The sequence below is a fragment of the Podarcis gaigeae genome (genome assembly GCF_964106915.1).
Source record: "Podarcis gaigeae genome assembly, chromosome: 12".
Classification (NCBI taxonomy): domain Eukaryota; kingdom Metazoa; phylum Chordata; class Lepidosauria; order Squamata; family Lacertidae; genus Podarcis; species Podarcis gaigeae.
In genome coordinates, this window is record NC_139688.1 from 7,437,309 (window position 1) to 7,450,948 (window position 13,640).

Genomic DNA, 13,640 nt, shown 5'->3' on the forward strand with positions numbered 1-13,640 from the left:
AGATTATCAGCAAGCATTTTTGAAGAGATCGTTTATCACTCCTATTTATTTAAAATAATTTATATACCGCTTAATTGTACAAACTTCTAAGCGGTTTACCTGAAATACAATTCATTAAGACTTACAGGGCTGGAAGTCCTTCTTAACGACTTCCTGTGAATAAGCAGTGTTGTGAACCAGCACTCATTGATTCTTTGGGGTGGGGAGAATGAGAGCTGGTCTGCATGTAATGTTAAGCCAAGGCTTGTGGTTTGTTCTTCTGGTCTCCAGTCGAGGCAGAGCAAAACAAAACAGGAGTGATTCAGAAGTATGTACTAGCAGACTGCTTATTCACAGAAAGGCATTAAGCCACAAACCATGGTTTATTGTGATGTGTGTATCGGCCCATGTGTTACACCAAACACACTGGGTCAGTATTATTTGAATTTACTCATTACAGCAATTCAGCTGTGTTATTCATATTCAAGTTGAGCTGAACAGAACTGTTTAGATGTTAAGAAACAGTTTAAGAAAGTAGGAATCAATCATTTCTTAATGGTGTGAAAAATACTGTAGGAGAGCTACACTAAAAGACCTTGTACCGTGAAATTAACTGCTCCAAGAAATGCACTACTATACATACACAGAAACTTTCATCACCAGGTACACCAGCCGTAAAATCCATTGCTTTAGATTTCTCTTAGTAGAATGCCACCGTCCACAAATGAAAGCACAAAGTAGAAGTCACAAGGTTGAACACCCCCTAGCCTCCGCTCCCAAAACACAATCCCTGTCTACCATAGCTCTAGCATCTAAATATTTTACCTCCCCACCCTCCAGCTATGTTTTAGAAAAAGCTGTAGAACTGTTCCAAATACTTGCAGCTGTTCATAAACTAAGCTTCAGCAGATTTAACTGCATGCCAGTTGCATGTTTGAACAAACACTGAATTCTTAAAACAGTGTTTAAAGGCCAAATATTTACCTCCCCGGCTTCGGCTTGGGAGGGCCGGATATAAATAATTTTTATTATTATTATTATTATTATTATTATTATTATTATTATTATTATTATTTTGTGTGTGCATGCATGCACAAGTGGTAAGGAAAAATGTGCATTCACATACTCATGCTATAATCTATTTTAGGTATCCCCTGAGCTTGTGTGCACCCAGCTGAATATTCTAACACCCTCCACCACCTCCCTTTTAACAGCAGATCTTCCTCTAGGGCATATCACAAAACGTCTTTTGGAACTCGACTCAATTCCAGAACTGCAAGGTACTGTGGAACCTGGACAATATGGCTTAAAAGCTGTACTTCCTGGCCTGATTGAAAACATTGTAGCTCAGTATACAACACTTAAACACATCCTTATGAGACTAGTAACTCGTGAAAATATTTACAAAACATTGGGCCAGGATCCTAACAGCTCATAGTGTAAACAGCAAACCTTCCACTCATAGGGGCAGCTTGCTGATTTTTTGTTCCAACTACAGTCCTTCATTCTGTGTTCCTGATCTTCAGCAAGAGATTTTCGAGGGGTGTTTCCACAAAGCACTGTAAAATCCCCCTTTTGTATGCAGGAGTTCCACACGTGCTCCTTTAATTCTCATAAAATATATCTTTACTGTATTTAAAAAACCAAAGCCACAAAATCTGTGGGGCTCCTGGTATAAAAAGTAGTTTTGTTAATAGCCTAAGACTGATCATTTAGTAGGGCTGTGCACTGGTCACAAGAGTCAACTTTTTATCCATAGCTTTTGGAAGCAGCCTGATCTGTTCTGGAGGTCTGTTACCCCAAGGCCATTGGAATGCCCTACGAAAATATTTCAATTTTTAAGAACTAGACTTGTCAGTCAACAATATCCTCCAACCTGTCCAATTCTCCTCTTGACTTCAGAGTGTTAACCTATTCAGCGTGGTTTCTCTCTCTCTCTCTCTCTCTCTCTCTCTCACACACACACACACACACACACGAGAGGGGGGGCACTGTTTTAAAACTGCAGGATTTGGGGGCACTGAAAGTTTACACAGCAACTCAAGAATTAGGGATCTCTGATCCAACTTGAAACATCTTGTTAACGCCTTAATACAACTCAGGTGTTTTAAAACCTAACCTGAATCATCCCTATTCATCTCATAATTCAATAACTACACAGAGTCAATGCACAATCTAGTATGTGCTGAAAGTCAGCCTGGATCCACCTACATAGTCCTTTCAGGCTGCAAAGCAGGGGTGTTAATTCTTTGGGCACGGAGGAGAGGTGTGAACACATGAAGATATTTCAGAGTGTTTCCTAGAAGCTTCCTAAATTTCCAAAAAGAGTGATTATTATTATTATTTTTTAAAAAACCAGAATTTAAAAGAGAGATTTCTGGTGCGTGTGCGCACACACACAAAAATACTGTTTGGGGAGTTCATTGGAGGTAGCTACTTAGAGGGAATCACCTAAAAATAATGTTCGCATACTGCGCTTAAAAGGTAAAGGTACCCCTGACCGTTAGGTCCAGTCGCGGACGACCCTGGAGTTGGCGGTCATCTCGCTCTATAGGCCGCGGGAGCCGGCCTTTGTCCTCAAACAGTTTTTCTGGGTCATGTGGCCAGCATGTCTAAGCCGCTTCTGGCAAACCAGAGCAGCGCACGGAAACGCTGTTTACCTTCTCGTTGGAGCAGTACCTATTATTCTACTTGCACTTTGACATGCTTTTGAATTGCTAGGTGGGCAGGAGGCTGGGACTGAACAATGGGAGCTCACCCTGTCACGGGGATTCAAACTGCCGACCTTCTGATCGGCAAGCCCTAGGCTCTGTGGTTTAGCCCACAGCGCCACCCGCATCACCTCTAAACTATAATCATTTGCATCCATGAAGGCTAGGAGCTTCAGCTGCAATTCTGTGCACATGGAACTCAAGATGTACAGGAGCTGTTGTAACTCTATGCTGTCTTTCTGCTCAGAGCAACACTGCTGACCCTGATGCAGCAGGCTTCTTGGGAAATCCTCTCTGTACCTCATCTGCACCAACTACTTGCTCTTTCCCTGTGGATGCAATGTGTTCAACACCAGAGCACTCAACTCCTGATTTTGAAGTTAACAGCTTTCAATAGCTGCACAGCGTGCCAGAGCTGCATCCATCTTTTTTAAACTCATAAAGCCTAAGCCACTCAACCCTTTCCAGTTCAAATAACAATAATGTGAAAGGAGCCCCCAGAAAAGATGGCAAATGATTACAGTCCTAGAAATATGACAGCTACTGGGACCAGTTTCTATATGTATGAACCTGAGAAGCGTGTCTAAATAAAATTTAATTTTCCCTGAACTCATGGATTAAAGTAAAATATAAACCTATTTATTAACAGCATTTTACAGAATTAAGACAATTTAAACTCTGGAGTTGGCTGTTATTAAAAGCTGGTCTATAAGATCCAACTCCTAATAGTTTGCCTATTAATCAAACAATCTTGCAGGTAATATGAAAGAAACTTTAGAGCCCATTGGTAGCTTCTTGATCAATGTACTATCAGTTGTTATTTCTCTAGTTCAGATAAGCATAAAAATGGAAAAAGTGTGAGCAAGAGAGAAGGTAGCAAGGATAGTGAACAAACTGCTTGTGCTCATGACTAAATATACGATTAATCCAAGTGTTAAGTTTCAAGAGAAGCCATCTTTCTGCCATACTAGATAAACAGAATTCGCAACAAACCTACATCTCTTTGCCCAATGAAGTATGAAGGAAATCCATTTCCAATTCTTCTGGTTATATTCAATTTCCATTTTTCAGACTTTTTTTAAAAAAGGAAACAACCTAAATATGCCTCTTATCTGAACTTCATGAAGGCAGAGATATCTTGAAACAAGAAGAGTCTAGTCCTGGACAAGATACGCCTTTAACTCGGCTGTGAAGCGCCATTCATTCTTACCCAACAAGAAAGATGGCAAAGTTCTGAATAGCGCAACCTGGATTGCAATTCTTCTAAAGCACTTCTGAAAACACTCCAGCTTGAAAACAAAACAAAAAACCCAGATCCTCCTAAACACAAGTCTACAGTGAATAAAACTTGCGTTTTTTAAAATGTTAATATAAAATAATGGAAGATATTTTTAATACCAAAAGGGGCACATTGAAAACAGAATGACTGGGAAGTCACTTCAGCTTAAGAGCTGTGCGGTACTCACAATATTTTTATGAATCAGGGATGAACTTTTGTTGACGAAAACTTGTGAAGTACATTACTTTGCCGTTCAGTTTATCTGTCCAAGCTTAAAGCGATTTAAGATGTGCAGGATAACCCATTTGGAATGTCTGTACTATGTTATGATATCGGAAGCTTTTATGACAAACCTAAAGTACTGCCAAAAGAAAAAATCCCTTCGAAAATTTATTTTACGTTTTGCAATTAACTCTGGTCAATAAGATGCTTTGTTTTGTCTTCTCTTCCCTTTTATTGTTATCTTCAGAATGCAATAAAATGATTGTAAAAACTGTCATCAAGATGATCAGTCAGCTAGTATACATGTATATTGTATTGAGTACAGTCTGCTTTGGATGTTTCTCCCTATGCATTCAGGGAATCCATGGAAGGGAGCAGGACCCTCTGTTCCCATGCCCAGTATGAACATTCCTGCTTGCTGTGCTCCTGATTATATAGAATCATCTAATCCAGCTCGCCTCTATGGGTGTCAAACAAAGGTCTCAAAAAGAGCCTCTGTGTATCTAGACTCCCCCTTTAGACCTTTGGCAAATGAGAGAATGGAGGGATACTTCTAATACAGGCTTTTTAACAGTTCTGAGCTGAACTGGGACAAAGTTTGTCACAGAAGTGGGATTAAAAAGATAATTTACTTGAATTATTTTTTAAAAAATACTCTTTTTATGCTACAAAAATGCCAAACAAATTAAATTATTCTAGAAAAAATATATCTAAAAAAGAATTCTTTTCTGTAATTTGTGAGATGAATGAGTTTTTGACTGCCCTTTGCTTTTTCCTGCAACAAATACTTTTGATGGTTGGTTTTAGCAATACCATCTTTCTCATGAACAGCGCTTCTTCATTTAAGAAAACTCAGCTCTCACATTACATCTACTTACATGAAAAACTGGGAACCATTGGTATGTTTCCCTCTGTTTGCCATCGACAAAAGGAATGCTCTATCATGTTTCAGAATAAAGTTTTCATCTGTTTCAAGAAAGAAGAAAAAACAGGCTAGTTAGCTTCTCTGGGCTGAATGAAGTACTTCAAAAAAGATCAGCAGCTTAACAAGGAGGAATTCTCCAGCTGTTCACCAGGGAAATTCGAAAACTACATAGTAAGAGCAGATATAAGTTGTACAATCAACAAATTCGTTAAATAATACTTAGGAGTTTTGTTGTTAGTCATAACAGCTTTACAATTAAACAAACAAACAAATAGATTTTATCAAGCTGCCTTCGACTGTTAGCCTGCACATTGGTCCATTCAGTCTAGGTCTGTTTGCTCTAACAGGAAACAGATCTCTTGCAAATACTGGTATCTTGGACATGCAAACTATGCACACTATCACCAAACTATACCTGGATTGTTCAGTCCAACTCTACTGACTATGGAGAAGGGGGCTGGGAAATACCATAGGGTGGCTTTCCACAATTTAAGAAATTCAATGGGCCCCCTTTCCTTTGTGAAATAAGACAACATATTTGGCTGGCTCTTAAGTATAGCCCTCTTCCATTCCAGGACTTAAAATGATGATAGCCCCCCTGGAGTACTAATAAATTAGCAATATATTAGCAACAGAGTAAGAATAGTGCTGGGTGGTAGTAATTCACAGACTATTAATGACCAGCATATTAAAAGGCTGAACTGCATAATTACAGTGAGGGTTGGATACTTTTGTTTATAAAACCTGCCTTGAGTGCAATACTGACTATCTACAGAGAAAACAACACCCAAAACATATTATCTCTCAAAACCCACTTCAATACAGTTTTTTCCACCAACTGCAAAAGCATATGAAAATAATTTCCACAAAACAGAAGAGAAAGCCCTGTGCCCTCTCCTTTCAAGCTTTGGTCTGAGTACGTCGTTAGGAGTAAAACGTTAATCTGATGAAGGGTATAGAGGAGCCGAGCAAAACTAATTTTAGTCAGATAATCCCTTTCATATGCACACAAAAGTATAATTATGGCTGAACTGTTAAAAACAGCAAAGCTGCAAATACACAGTACCATAATATTTGTACTTACCCATCATAAAATCTTAGAGAAAAAGAACCAAAAACCTTTAGAATAAGGATTTGTCGATGCACTACTATTAAAGACCAGTATCTGTTGCCACCTAATTATATTTAAGCATCCTTAGAGTATAGCTTTGGTAAGCATGTTTTGATTTGGTGCATATTCCAACCAACCACTTTCAACACAAGTTTGCAACCAATATTACAACCAGAACCATCCAGTTTCTGTTTAAGAATCAATGACTAATAATAGGAAGCTCTTGGAAACAGTTCATTCACAGGTTTAGTAAAGAACAAACATAAATGTATTGCTCCTATGAAAAACAGCTACATGCTGAAAAATATTTTGAGAATTCAATATACATACAAACCTTGAAAGGGTGGGGGATAGGGGAAGGGGAAATGTTTCAAGACAAGTATTTCGAATCCCAATTATTTCTTTTGCCAAGGAGAAGACCACCTTAGAGTCTCTCAAGCTATCTTTAGGTTTTTCTCCAAACTATAGTTACCCAGCCACAAATTCATTATCAGTGGTCCAAATGTTTATTAGGAAGGGGGCAGGGGAACAGTTTGAATTTGTGTTGAGCATTTGTCTCTTACCTTTTCATTTTGCAAAAGACCACATTCTCTATAAACAAAAGAATATGTTGACAGTTTTAGGCAGGAAGATAGGAGTTGTCATGAATCAAGTTGCCTAGCCTCCATGCTGAAGTCATGTTTAACCACTACATTAGCCGCAATAAGTTTTGACAGTTAAAGCTAACATTACAATATATTCATTTACAAGTCATGCACATAGATAGTATCCATGCAACGTTACTTTCATGCAAAGGTGATCTAAGTAGACCTTCTCATTAAATGCATCATGAATAAAAATTCTCAAAACTGAAGCAAGAGATCAAGAATTATTAGACCTTACCTTTAAAATATCCTCCATAAACAGATTCACCTCCTTTTCCATTACCTAGTTATTTAAAAAGTATGCATTAAACCATGTCAACTTGGAAATATTCACATGGTTAGTATAGTGATAGGTCTGTGTACAGGTATAATTCTGAACTCTTGATGTGCAAAAGATTAAATAGGACCTGCTTAATTAAATGTTTTAATTGCATAGTGGATCATTCAACCTCATGGTAAAGCTCAATTACAGAAAGCTTACAGCTAAACTGACTGTCCAAAACAAAGCTAACACACAAGGATGAAAAGTTGCCCCAACACTTTGTTCAGAACCATGTATTTCACAGCTTGCTGTTGCAGGGGAACCTCCATCCAGATGTTGCCCAATTATACCCCTGACCACTAGCCATGCTGACGGAGACTGATGGAATCTAACACCTGAAGGGGCCACAGATTCTCCACCCCTGCCCTAAATTCATTTGACACCAAGCAAACTCTCAGCAGTGGTGGATTCAGGTCAGAACAGAAGAGCAGCCAGTGTGCTAACTGGCATGAGCCTACAGTTTTATGGGGAAGTACTACAAGTCCCCCTGGAAGAGGCAAAGGGGGAACCTTTGTAAATATTATTGAAATGGGGCCTATATTTTCCGTCTGGCATGGGTGGACTTGACATTTACTTTCCAAGTAAGCCTAAAGGGCAGGATAAAGGATAAAGGCATTTTGAAGCAGGGGTGAAGAAACCCACAGCAACCAAAGTGCAGTTTAATGAACAGAGCAGTAGTGGACATTCACACTCCAATTCTGAACATATTAAGGTCACTTCGCCTAACAAGATTTCTTCACATCTCACTTGTGTGCACTTTCTGTGAGATGGCACATATGATTACTGCACGTATGTAATCCAATAAATCTACACTCAGCAGATTATACACAACCATATGAATATTTCTGGTGACATTTTAAATTAAAGAAATTGTCTTGTCAGTCAAAACACATCTGTGCCCAAATTCTAATCTGAACTTCTTGATGCATGAAGAATGCTACATGATAACATTCAGGAGCAATAAAGTTCTTACACCTGTGACTTCCATGAAGGAATTTTATCATGTATGGGCATAGATGACTGACATGCCAATGTTTTAAATTTCAGATAAATGTAACAGCCCTGTTTAGGGAAGCTTTTAATGTTGGATGGATTACTGTATTTTAGTATTTTGTTGGAAGCTGTCCAGAGAGGCTGGGGAAGCCCAGCCAGATGGGTGGGGTATAAATAATAAATTATTATCATAATCATCATTATTATTGTTATTATTAACGATTAACATCTCATCTTACTATTATATTGCTTTGAAGATGGATTAATTTTATTTCTTTAATTTGTATACCACTCTTCCTCCCAAAGGAGCCCATTGCAGCAAACACTTCAGTAGTAAAACTTCCAATAAAAAAACAAAAACACCTAATTCTAAAAAAAACACTACAAGGCAAATTTCCTCACTACTTGTGTGGGGCAGGGTAGGTGGGGGGATCATAATCTCTCTCAGACTCTACCTTCACTGAAGTCTCCTCCTTGTATCATGAAGTTTTTAACCACACGGTGGAATGTGGAGCCTTTGTAGCAGAGCTTTTTCCCAGTTGTTTTTCCAATTCCTTTTTCCCCTGCAGGGAGGAAACATATATAAGCTACTATCTTAAAAATTCCCAAAGTAAGAATCTTGTTCTAAAGTTGAACAGAAATACAGAGCCAAGCATTAACACACTGCAAAATAACCGGGTTTACAGATAAAAGGAACACTGGCACTTTTCTACTATATACACCAAGATATTTAGAGATTTGCCAATTCTTCTTCCACTCTTCCCTCAAGCTTTAACACTGCAAATGAGATGTGGCCAACTTCTAGGCTTTTAATGATCACATCAGCATTTTCTTCTTCTATCACAGATGTTGTTTCCCTCCAGGGTTGTTTTCAGAAAGATTAGGAGAGTTTAAATAGGATTTAATCTCCTGGGCTCAAGAGAGATATCACATTCGCATTACCACAACAACTCCCATTTGGCCGATCTCTGGTTTTCAGTGCAAGGAGTAGTAGACAGTAAAAAGGGGCAACAAAACATGCAAAGAAGCCTCCTGTCAAATGCACCTCTGTCAGCAATTGTGGGCACTGGAATGAAGAAGCCACAAGTTACCTGAACATAGTAACAATTATTCAATGATGGAAATTATTCAATTATGGAAGAAAAGATTACCTGTACATAGGCAGAGAAAGTTTTTGCAAGTCCTTGGACACACATCAGAAAAAAGTTGAAATATGATACGACCAACTGTAATAAGAATAAACATATAGTTACTTTGCAATTTTGTAATACCCAGGATAAAACAGTCACATTTCTTCAGTGATTGTACTTCCATATATTCTTGCTAGAGATAAACAAAATACAATACAAGTTTATTGTAATTATTTAAAAGGTAATTACTTGGAAAGTTTAAATGTACTGGCAAAAACAGAAGACTGAATGGACACCTATTCTGTCTCTGTCAGGAATAGCCGGAGTGTGTGTGTCTGTGTGGAATGTACCACCAGAGAGTAATGATGTGCTTGATTACCATTTTTATTTTCCACAGGTGATCAAGGAAGCCTGATTCTTATACAGGGCTAATATTGATCCAAGTTATTATCTGTTATCCTTTAGTACACAACAGGCTTAGGCAGTGGAGGGAAAAGGAGCCTAGGTAAGCACTTACTACAAAGTCATCTTCACTTCCTTTAGAACTCACTAATATATAGGTTGCCTTCAAGCACCCTTGGTACTTTAGTACTTATCAGCAAAGCAACGTTTTCATTTGCGCATTACCTGAAGCTTGAAAAAATGCAAATGTAAGTGCTTCAGCGAATGCTAATAACAGTAGGTTATTAACAGCACAGCCTGCTATAGCCTTCGTGTGTCCTGCGAGTTAGGGCACAATAAGAATGAGTAGGATTCGTGACCTAGGACCTGCCTTTATTGGTTCCTCTATAACCTCCCCTCCCTGCCAGTAAGCATAATGGCATTAAAAGGGGAAAGACACTTATGACTTCTCATACTGCTACTCTGCAGTGGAGCTTTGGATAAACCTGTGAAGAGTGGGATGATTCTGTGTTGCTGTCCCCTACAGCAGGCATTAGCTTACACTCATTCTACCCTTCTATGTCTTCCCAGTTGTGCAGATTCCTGGCAGCAAGGAGAGGAGGGTTAAAGGATTTTCAAAGAGGCAGGAAGGCAGGCTTACAGCTTCAAACATTCACCTATGTGGAAGTGAAATACCCCCCCCCTATGATTTGAGTAACATCATAGGCATTTTCAACTGGAGAAAGCAAGTGGAAAAAATACCTACTATCTCAGGTGTATAGTAAAGGTAGGGTTTTTAAAAAATCTGAATTATAGACCTATCAAGTGTATATTAAAAAGGTAAGTTGTTCACAAAAAAGACCTCCACGTGAAGAGAAAAGTAAAGCTTAGTCCTTCCTGATGCAGAGGTAACTTCTTTAAAGTTGTAACACTTCAGACTGCAAGACTGAATATTCTCCACACCAAGAACAAATGACAAACAAATTCCACTCATACAGAAAACACACGTCAGGGACAAGGTATTTTGCCTCATTTTTTTTCATCTGACGCTTGTGCGAACTAAGCCTGGGTGTTGCCCATCTCATATCATTCTTCCCCACCAACGAAGATCAGGAAGTTTCCACTCAGCAATATTTTATTCCTCAGTACTATGCACCAAATACAAGTGTCCTTTCCTTTTTTTAAAAAAAGAAAAGATTTAATACATGTTCTAATCAGTTCATGTGGCATACTTTTAGAACAGACTCAGAACCAGTGGCGTAGCGTGGGGGGTGCAGGGGGGGCCGGCCGCACCAGGCGCAACATCTGGGGGTTAGGGTTAGGGGGCGCAAATCCACGGGTTAGGGGGCGCAAATTACTTGCCTTGCCCCGGGTGCTGACAACCCACGCTACGCCACTGCTCAGAACAGTGTTCTGTAGAATGACTATGAAGCACATGAGGGTCTTTAAGAAAACCCTGATCACCTAATTGCTTCTACAACTCCGAAATATGAATATCCCTGTACACTCTGCCACGTCCCTCAGCTGCTATTATACTAGGCACCCACACGAAGTCTGAGAACACACAATTCAGAAGTAGCCTTTTATATCTTTTAATTTTCTTACAATGACATGCAGATGGCATGAGGTACTACCACCACTAGGATTACTCCTAAAGGTTCTAATTTAGCACTATGGTAATTAGAACATCTTAAAAAGGTAAAGGGACCCCTGACCATTAGGTCCAGTAGTGACCGAATCTGGGGTTGCGGCACTCATCTCGCTTTATTGGCTGAGGGAGCTGGCGTACAGCTTCCGGGTCATGTGGCCAGCAGGACTAAGCCACTTCTGGTGAACCAGAGCAGCGCATGGAAACGCCATTTACCTTCCTGCCAGAGCGGAACCTATTTATCTACTTGCACTTTGACGTGCTTTCGAATTGCTAGGTTGGCAGGAGCAGGGACCGAGCAATGGGAGCTCACCCCGTCGCAGGGATTCGAACAGCCAACCTTCTGATCGGCAAGTCCTAGGCTCTGTGGTTTAACACACAGCGCCACCCACTGCGTACATGCCAATAAAATCCATTTATCTTCTACTGTAGGCAAGTCAAAGTGGAGAGATGGACAGTCTCATCTGAAATCCATCCCTTTCCCTACTTAGATTTCCTGTTAGGTATACAACACTAAATATTGTTTCTTACCCTCAAATGCTTCTTGCTCCTCAAGCAGGATGCTTCGCTTTCCACCCTAAATCACTACATACTGAAGAACTTACCAATGTTTTCTGAAAGAAGGTTATCACCAAACACAAAAAGTGCTGAGTCCCTGTTTTATTATTCTAATGTATAATGTTTGATCCATTAAAAGTGCATGAAGCACTACTGCAACTACACAAATACTTTAAAAGTAATAACAATAAAACAAGACACTGAGCAGCATAGATGTTTCTGAAGGCCTGATATTTCTGGTAAATTTTCACTTGTCTTTTAAAGATTAGCAAGAATGTTTCAGACATCTGTATAGATCATTAATCCATACTGCACATACCACTTTCACTACTGTGAAATCTCGGCAGTCTAGCAAGCTGAGGTGTCTATAGTTGGGGGTCACCAATACAAAATAATGACCCCCACTTTCCCCACATACTGGTTATCACCATTTCCCTAAGCTACACTACTAACTTCAGCTGCTCAACAGGGACAGCTCAAGCAGAGTCCAAAAGATCTTGACTAAGAACAGATCATTCATCCATTCCTATAGCACTCTGTGTGAAGGAGAATGAATAGTACAGAATTACCACACATTTGGGGTGGTATTGAACCTCACTAATTTCTTCTCTGCCTGAAAAATGAAAGGAAATTGCAAATTCGGAATCTGCAGATAGGTAAAGGACAAGTGTTAGAAAGACCAAGTTTTAAAAAAACCACACTATACTATCAATAGCCTATTGAAATGAAATTCCTCGGCATCGCCTCTTCATTAAACTATTTGTGAGGGGGCCATATAATCTCTTACAAGTGATTTATCATACCAGGTCTTACAGGTAAGCATGTTCTAGGGATAGAAAACACTGAATAATTTCTCTGGTACAATAGCTACTGGCAAGTAAGATAAGATGACATACAAAATGAAAAAGGTAGCTTTATAGTTAGCATTTTGGGTTTTTGTCAGAATCATGACAATCCCAGCATTTATTTAAAAACAGTAAAATCCCAGTTCCCATTAATAAGGAAAAATGACAGATGTGAAGAAGTGCATGCCAGAAGAATTAAAATCAAAGTTCCTGGATGGAGATTCCTGCGGTTAGAAAACCATAAATATCACAGTACCGGTTGTGTGCTTTTAATATATTCCACCTGATGGAATATCAGCACCTTCCCCTGTCGCCTCCCACCAAGAGGGAACAACCTAGAAACTTGACTGCCAGAGACCAGAAGAGAACATGACCACATATCCTTAAGAAACTTTACTTTTGTGACCTTTGCCTGAGAAATGGAGTATAAATATAGTGAAGAATCACTTGTCAATGTTTTCATGATTCTGCTTTCCTTTCTGGCCATGAGAGCAAACACATACTCTTTAGGGAGTAGCATGCATCCTCAAAATTACGTATACAAGAATCCCCCACTGCGTTCAACTTGGGTGTGTTCAGCGTTATGTGCTTTGCAAAATAATAATAAATAAATAAAAGCAGGTGGAACAGAAACAGGTATCCAGGAAATTTGGTTTTTTCAATCTCACCCACCACTGAACCCACTATACGCAATTTCATGTACACTTTCGGTACCCGTTTAAGTGGGGAGTCGCCTATACATCAATTTACAATATTTGTTCATCCTATCACACTGAGAGGCTCTGGAGTTTACCCCCAGCGGATCTCTAAATTAACTCCTGCCTCTCACAATATACGCAGAGTTTTTAACATACAAGTGTTTAAACCCTACCATATCAACCCTTCTCAAATT

At 39.3% G+C, this 13,640-nt stretch overlaps 2 protein-coding genes and 1 long non-coding RNA gene across 6 annotated transcripts in view; 1 reads left to right on the top strand and 2 right to left on the bottom strand.

The window, feature by feature from the left end:
* LOC310827797 (vasoactive intestinal polypeptide receptor-like) overlaps nucleotides 1-13,640 on the bottom strand; it is a 306,828-nt gene that overhangs the window by 85,655 nt on the left and 207,533 nt on the right. The window lies entirely within an intron of this gene.
* NKTR (natural killer cell triggering receptor) overlaps nucleotides 1-13,640 on the bottom strand; it is a 36,445-nt gene that overhangs the window by 20,649 nt on the left and 2,156 nt on the right. For 2 of the 4 annotated variants that reach the window (XM_083703924.1, XM_083703923.1), the window contains exons 3-6: nucleotides 9,338-9,412; nucleotides 8,642-8,749; nucleotides 7,110-7,154; nucleotides 5,070-5,157 (exon numbers count right to left, since the gene is read on the bottom strand). In XM_083703924.1, coding sequence (XP_083560050.1) covers nucleotides 5,070-5,157; nucleotides 7,110-7,154; nucleotides 8,642-8,749; nucleotides 9,338-9,412 — 316 coding nt within the window. Of the gene's footprint in view, nucleotides 1-5,069; nucleotides 7,073-7,109; nucleotides 7,155-8,641; nucleotides 8,750-9,337; nucleotides 9,413-13,640 lie in introns of those variants that run through there. The other 2 variants (XM_083703925.1, XM_083703927.1) reach the window with 2 other exon arrangements.
* Nucleotides 10,869-12,056, top strand: LOC310827907. Its single transcript, XR_014556548.1, has 2 exons — nucleotides 10,869-10,951; nucleotides 11,107-12,056. It is a non-coding gene; the product is annotated as an uncharacterized lncRNA (long non-coding RNA).